General features: G+C 53.9%; 1 protein-coding gene across 1 annotated transcript in view; it reads right to left on the minus strand.

Moving 5' to 3' along the window:
- The window catches only part of CD247 (CD247 molecule), a 66172-nt gene extending 62303 nt beyond the window's left edge, over positions 1–3869 (minus strand). The window contains 1 exon segment of the mRNA XM_014465093.2: positions 3764–3869. Coding sequence (XP_014320579.1) covers positions 3764–3821 — 58 coding nt within the window. The 5' untranslated portion in view covers positions 3822–3869.
- Positions 3870–7679: the final 3810 nt, after the last annotated feature.

Raw genomic sequence — 7679 nt, forward strand, 5'->3', positions numbered from 1 at the left:
AAATTCCTCAAATTAAGACAGGGAAAAAATACCATAGCTACATGGAACATTTACTTAGTAACACAGACCGAACTGAATGTGGTGCTCGGCTATCGTGTTGTTGTTGTTTTTCTTTCCATATTTTGAGGCAATTCAGCAATTGGATAAAATTGAACAATGTGATTTATACTATAATCCAAAGCTCTTATTTTCTCCTTGGGTCCTCTCATTAGCTCGTTAGTTCATTAGTTAACAACCTCGACGGCGGTGGTCTCTGTACTTGCGGCTTTGCCCTCGTGTTAAAGCCAAGTCAGAAAAATGAACGTCTTTCTTCATTTATTTGTTTCTTCATTTATTTGTTTATTTTTGAGATATATTAGTTGAATCGTATGAAATTACGATTTTCGTAAGTCCAAAATAAATAAATATCGGAAATTTCATCTGATCAAAGGAGAACATTTTAACATTAAGGTAGGATTTTACCTTAAACCATCCTTACAACTATTGCGAATCATTCTATTTACTCAAAGCGCTGACTCCTCCACCAGTTTAATTTCTCTTTAAAAACCACAAGCTTTGATATTACATTTTCTAGAGGTTAGATCCCAACAGCGCCACTCCAGTACCCCCCAAATAGACCATTAAGTTAATCTAATCACACAGAACCCCCAGATTTCCTTCCTCCCCCAGCTTTAACCCACCCCACAGACATCTAGGCTCCGACTCTGCTCAGGCGCCGAGCTACGGGCTGGGACACATGGAGGAGGGGGGGAGGTGTTGCTTCCCTCGGGAACACACCCTGGGGCTCAAGGCAGAAGAGATGGCCGTGGCCGTGGCCGTGGCCGTGGCCATGCAGGGACTTGGTGACCATTTTGTTTCAACTAACAAGTCAGATGGCCGGCTCGGTCCTTTCTTCACCAAACTGACTGACTGCTTGCTCAGACAGACTGTCTGCCCCGTAGTGTTGGTAAGAACCAGCCGGGGCCCACGCCGAGAAGTGCATTATGAACTCTCCCTGCTATTCGTCCAGCCCAGCGCTGGCCCACAGCGTGCGTCTGGACAAGCTCCCGCAAGCCAGCTCCCGAGTGCCTGAGCCTTCCCGAGAAACGGAGGCGCAACGCCTGGGGACTCTTATAAGTAAAAATGAACATCCAATAAAAATTAAATCTACTTTTTAAAGACAGAGATGAAAAGGATGTTAAAATAAATACAACACTCAACAGGCGCTTTCCAGGACTGCTTCTGGGGGGCAGAGGGGGGATCGAGGCTGCAGAGGAGGTCTGCGGGCCAGCAAGCCTGAGAATTAGGCCAAGGCAGGAAATGAAGCGGCTCACGGGATGAGCAGAGCCAGGCGATGGAGGTTGAATAAACCACTGGCGAAAATGTTGTGGGTGAAAAACTTGTCCGGGCATCGCTTACAAGCGCCCCTCAAGTCCAGCTCCAAGCAGCTAAGGCAGAGATCTGCTCCGCAAGACGCTGCACCTCAACACCAGGCCCTCACCCGCACCCACACCCGTACCCGTACCCGCACCCGCACTGCCATGGATGCAAAGTCTGCGTCCCGCCCTGACCAACGGTGGCCAGGGGGCCTTGTCGCGCACACCCTCCCCTAGCTACGCGGGTGTGTCTTTTCTGGGCTTGTTTTCACTTTGGGGGAATATCCCTACAGAATAAGCGTCTTAAGAAATTAAAGTGGGAAGTCATCCTGAGACCCGCCAAAGCTTTGCCCGGGTTCCGAGTTGGGCCTGGCTGGGCCGCACGCCCTGTGCTGGCGTGAGCGCGCTCAGAAACCCAAGGGAGATGGACAAATGACCGGGGCTGCTTCACAACACAGCCGAGAGCACACCAAATCCCGACCGTGGGCTTCCGTTTCCTGTTCCTGGTGCCCAGAACAAGGAAACAGCAAGTGGTGGTAATAGTGATAATTGGCTATCTATTATGTCTCAGGCCCACTAGTCACTTCTCATGTCACAGCTCTGCAATGAAGGTTCTACTCACTCTACAGGGGAGAAAACTGAGGCCCAGAGAGACTAAGTAACTTGCTTAAGGTTGCACAGCCACTGTGATTGGCCTGACCCTGCACCACAACCAGCTGCTTCCCTGCAAGCTGAGCCGACCAGGAGCCTGAGCGCCTATTTCCTGAGGCTTGTGCCATAGCCGCACGGCCTGAGCCGAGGGCCCTGTGGGCCAATGTGCGCGCCTGCCATCAGGCCGGTGACCTCAGGCTTTGCCAGCCTCAGACCCCGGTGGTGGGGCGGCCGTGGGGACTTCACCAGGAAGACCTCATGGACAGACGGGTCATTACTGCTTTGATCCAGATGATCTGGGTCCCGGGGAAATGCAAATGGAAAGGTCCTGGTGAAAGTGGGTGTTTTAAGGGGGTCGAGGGAGGAACTTCACTGAGCAGAAAAGAGAGACCTGAGGTCGGGTTCCGCCAGGAGCCTGCCCTCGGGGCGTCGCAGGGGCTGTGAAAGCCTGGAGTCTCCGTCCCTCCTGCAGGGGCCTCGGGCTCCGTGATGCACTTTGTCAGGAGCCCGTGTGCGGAGCTGAAGTCCCCCGTCCCCCTTCTCCATCGAGTGCGCGGAGAGAAGGTGGGGAGGTGCCTGGGCCCCCGCTCGGCGGGTGTGGAGGGGGCCGTGGCCCCATCTTGTCTGCCGGGCGAGGCTTTGTTTTCTGCTCGTGGCGCCACCAGCGCCCTGGCTGTTCTTGTCCCTTCTACGCCCCCTTTGCCCCGACCTCCCCGTGGCCTGAGAGGAAAGCCCAGCGGTGACGAACCCCCCAGCAGTGCTGGGTTCCGGGCTGCGTGGCACCTGGGCCCGCGGTCCACGGCTGCTCGGGGCGCCCTGGGGTGCCCTCCCCCGCAGCTCCATGTGACTCATGCCCACCCAGGCCTTTCTGAGAAGGGCTGCGATCTCCCAGAAAACCCGCCATGCTCAGCCCTTGAAACCCCGGGCAGGGCCGGAAGTGCCAGGCCTCCCTGCCTCCACCCCGCGCCACCCAGGCTGCGGCAAGGAGGGGCATTTGGGACAACCTTCCCTGTCCCCTCGGTGTAAACACAGCTGGTCCCGTTCCTGGTAAAAGTGCACGGAGCCCGGGGACACGGGGACACGGGGACACGGGGACACGGGGAGGTGGAGGGCCTAGAAAGGCCTCGCTGCGTGCAGGGGGGTGGGGGGGGCAAGGGTGTTTGTCACTCGTGGTGGCTGCGCATGTCACCTCCTCCCTGTCCCTGTGGCCTGCCAGCGGCCGGGCCTTCCGGGCGCAGATGCAGAGCGGCCTGCGCGGAGTGAGCCCTGAGCCTCGGGTGGGTGTGTCACGGGGCACTCGGGCCGCGGGGTGCAGAGCTGAGCCCCACGGAAGGCCAGTCCCTCCTCCGTGGACCCCAGTTAGTCCCCGGACCATCGAGGTGTCTCACGTGAGCCAGCCCACAGCGTCCCTGCCTCCGGCGACGGACATGCTCTCTGTTTGGAGAAGGAAGCAGGACAGGGACGGGGACTGAACCAGCAAGGGGTCAACGAAGACGCAGGAACTAGAACCACGTCGCAGCGAGAAGCCTGGCCTGGCCGGTGCTTCCCGATCCCACCAGCTTCTGTTCGACGCTGGGCCTGCGCCCGGGCTCCCTGCTTCCTTCCGCCGGTCCAGTCCCCCGCCGTGTCCCCCCCACCTCCGCTCCACTGCCCATTGCTTTCGGAAGGACAGGGTTTGGAGGAGACGCCGGGTCCTCGCCAGCCCCTGTGGCCCCCCACACACAGTCACAAAGACTTTCTCGATGTGTCTGCCTTACCTGTCACTGGGAACTGGGCCTGCAGGACGGCCGCGATGACAAGCGCCTCCCACTTCATGCTGTCCGTCCGTCCGTCAGTCCGGGATGTGCTGGGACGCCGTGCGGGGCGAGTGACAAAGGGAGTGTGTGCGGCGGCTGGGGCGGCCTCCTCAGGAAGTGGAGGACAAGGCCTCTGAGAGGCAGGCACCCGCCAACAGCAGGCTCACACCCCCTCGGGTCACAGGCAGGAAGCTCTGGAGGTTTGAGGGTTTGGGGTGTGTGTGTGCCTGCCTGCCTGAGTTTTGCTCTTTCTCTCACTTAACCATTGTTTCATTTTCCTTCCCCTGCCCCCTAACTTTGGTCTCATTTTTATCTAATTCCTACCTTAATTGGTGACATCGGTCAGATGCATGTAGGAACACGCCGTGTCCCTAGACTTGATGTTATGGTGGTGGGTGAGACGAGGGCTCTGCTTCAGAGTCAGGCTGAATAGAGAGACAGACTACTTGTGCGTTCACAGCGTCTGCTACCTGCTTGCTGTGTGGCTTTGAGTAAGTCACTCAACATCTCTGGGCTTTGGCGTCCTTATCTATAAAGGAAACTGATGGAGTAGGTCTGAGCTTGCAGTTCTGAACTTGGCCTGAATTTGGAGCTTTCATAGATGATGATGGGAGTGTAAAATGGCACAGCCATCTGGGAGAACAGTTTGGCGGGTTCTTAAAAAGTTAAACATACATTATCCGTATGATCCAGCCACCCGCTCCTCAGTATCTACCCAAGACAAAAAGAAATATATGCCCATAGGAAGACTTTACATAAATAGTCACAGCAGCCGTTTGGCTCAGTGGATAGAGTGTCAGCCTGTGGACTGAAGGGTCCTGGGCTCGATTCTGGTCAAGGGCACATGCCCAGGTGCAGGCTTGATCCCCAGTAGGGGGCGTGCAGGAGGCAGCTGATCAATGATTCTCTCTCATCATTGATGTTTCTATCTCTCTCTCCCTCTCCCTCCCTCTCTGAAATCAATCTATATGTATAAAAGCCGAAGCAACCATTCGACTGGTAGCAATGATGAGTACTGACCACCAGGGGCAGATGCTCAACACACAGGCATGGAAACATGGAACAGACTGATGAATCTCAGAGGGAAGGGGAAGGGGGGAGGGCGGGAAGAGATTAACCAAAGACCTTATATGCATACTAGAGGCCCAGTGCATGGATTCATGCACCGTCCTGGCCTGAGGGGATCGGGCCGAATCTGTGCACAGGGCCTCTAGTAAAAATATATTTTTAAAAAAGAGTCACAGCAGTTCTATTTGTAAAAGCCCCAAACTGGAAACCACCAAAATATTAGTCAGCACATGGATGGATAAACAGGCTATGGTGTTTACATTTTTGAGAAAATTCAACCTATAGGTTACCAATTGCTATTTGAAGCAAAGGAAAGGAAATCAACTAGTATTCATTGGGTTTTTATTGTTTTATATTTTTTAAATAGTTTTAAAATTGATTTTTAGAGAGAGAGGAAGGGAGAGGGAGAGAGAAACATTGATGTGAGAAGGAAACATCGATCGGCTGCCTCCAGGCCTGTGCCCGACTGGGAATTGAACCAGCAATCCCTTTGGTGCACGAGATGATGCCCAACCAACTGAGCCACACCAGCCAGGGCTTTATGGGGTTTTTAGAGTCCAAAGTTACCAGTAAACTGAAGTCAATGCCACTCTTACCTGTCGGATCTGGGCACTTTCACACCTGCTTGTAGGACTAAGTGGTAGAAATTCTCAGGAGCAGTTTACAGCGTGTGCCAACTGCTTTCTCCCGTGGCTGGGAATCTCGCTAAGGAAATAAACATGAATGTAGAATACCATCCTATATAATAAAGAGGTAATATGCAAATCGACCCTCGTACAAGATGGCCACCCACATGTTGTCAAAAGATGGCCACCACAAGATGGCCAGCAGGGGAGGGCAGTTGTGGGCGATCAGGCCAGCAGGGGAGAGCAGTTGGGCGTGACCGGGCCTAAACCAGCAGTCGGACATCCCCTGAGGGGTCCCAAATTGGAGATGATGCAGGCTGAGGGACACCCCTCCTCAGAGCACAAATTTCATGCACCTGGCCTCTAATTGATGTATAAATTGGTCTGTCTCTCCAACAGGGAAAAATCAGAAGTGACTTATATGTTCCCACACCGGGGAGTGGTGACAGCACTGAGCTCAGCCTGGACATATCCCTCCCATTGACGGAGCTTCTCTGATTCCCCCAGTCCCTGTGGTTCTGACGGGGACTGAGCTGAACCCCAAGCTGGGGAAGGATCCAGGACCCGGGCTGCGTCAGTGAGGGCACCCCACTCCCAGCCACAGTGACCATTCAGGAATGGCTCCCTCCCAGGCTGGGAAGGATGCCGCCGCTTCGCTCTACGATTGCTGACTGCAAGTGAAACCAACTCGGCGGGAAGGGGACCAGGGCATGAAGGCGAGCTTTGAAGGAATATGTAAGGTCAGTGAATTAAAGGGCTCTGACTAGGGCTTCTGTCACTAGCAACAGGGGCTAATGCAGGCCATTGTTGATCTGATGAAGTATTCTGCAGCCACCAAGCCATCCTTACGGACTCTAGTAACATAAGCTTATGGCTAAGTGAAAGAAGTGAGATACACGATCAATGATCTTATTATTCAATGTTATAGTTGGGCATTTATTGGAAGCAAAGATTGGAAGAAAACACACAAAAATGTTAGCAGCTATGCGGGCTGGTGAGGTGGTCATGTTTTAAACTTTTTAAATTTTCCATATTTTTCACACATCTTACAATAAATACTAAGGGAAAACTAAGAAAAAGATGAAGTTTTACTGGTTGATTTGTTCGTCCCTCCATTCTGCCTTCTCAGATAAAAATGTACAGAGCCCCTGGCTGTGAAGTGATGGTTTGGAATTTCCCTAAGAAATACTGACACACCAGCTTGACACAGAGCATAGTGGTTTCTGTTCTCAGTGTAAAGCGGAAAGCAAGCCCGTCGCAGGGCAGCGTCCCCTCCTCCGTCACTGGGTGCTCCGTCGCTGGGTGCTCCGTCGCTGGGTCCTCCGTCACTGGGTGCTCCGTCGCTGGGTCCTCTGTCTGGGTGTCACTGAGGGCGCTGGGCCCGCCCCCTTTCACAGGGAGTTTCTCGTCTTCATTGGCTGTTAGCAGGATCCAAGGCGCTCCGGCTCCTCGGTCACTCCCTCTTTCTACTTTTCATTTTCTCTTTTCTTGATCAGAACCGGCCTTGCCCTCTGGGCCAGCGGCTGTCCCCGTCCCAGACACTCATGCCCTTGCAGGTTGAGGCCAGGACTCTGTCCCTCTTCTGCAGGACGTGGGGTGCAGGGGAACCCGAAGCACGTGGCATGGAGGGAGGGAGCATGAGACCGGGTGTCGTCTCCTGTCCCTTCAGAGCTGCCTTTGCCCCAGTCATCACCACCCACAGTATCACTCAGCTCAGTGGTGAGAAGCAACTGACGCCTACACAAAAAGTGGTCTGCAGTGCCCCCTGGTGGTCAATAACAGGAACACATTCTGCCCATTCAACCTGTACCCCCTGCTGGGACCCGGTGGTTGTCTTTCCTGTGATAACAGGTATGTTTTTACCTGGCGCCAAGTGGTGAAGACAAAACTCCCACTCAATAGGTAGAAGGAAAAAACCAGATAGGTGCCCTCAAACTAATTCCACCACAAGCACGTCAGCACCGGGGCCCTGGGGGCAGAACGTTGACCAAGGCTGCATTCTGGCCTCGCCCCCAATTCTAGGACACCATGAGCTGTGTATCAGAGGGAACGGGCCGAAGGATTCCCTTGAAGCATTGAAGCAGGGTTTGACTCGACAGCACGCTGACATAAAGACACGAAGGGTCGCCAGTGGCCAGTGAGAGTAAGGAATATGAGCATCTTAAGAAAATGAATCCAACTCA

Source organism: Myotis lucifugus, unplaced genomic scaffold (genome assembly GCF_000147115.1).
Source record: "Myotis lucifugus unplaced genomic scaffold, Myoluc2.0 scaffold_279, whole genome shotgun sequence".
NCBI lineage: Eukaryota > Metazoa > Chordata > Mammalia > Chiroptera > Vespertilionidae > Myotis > Myotis lucifugus.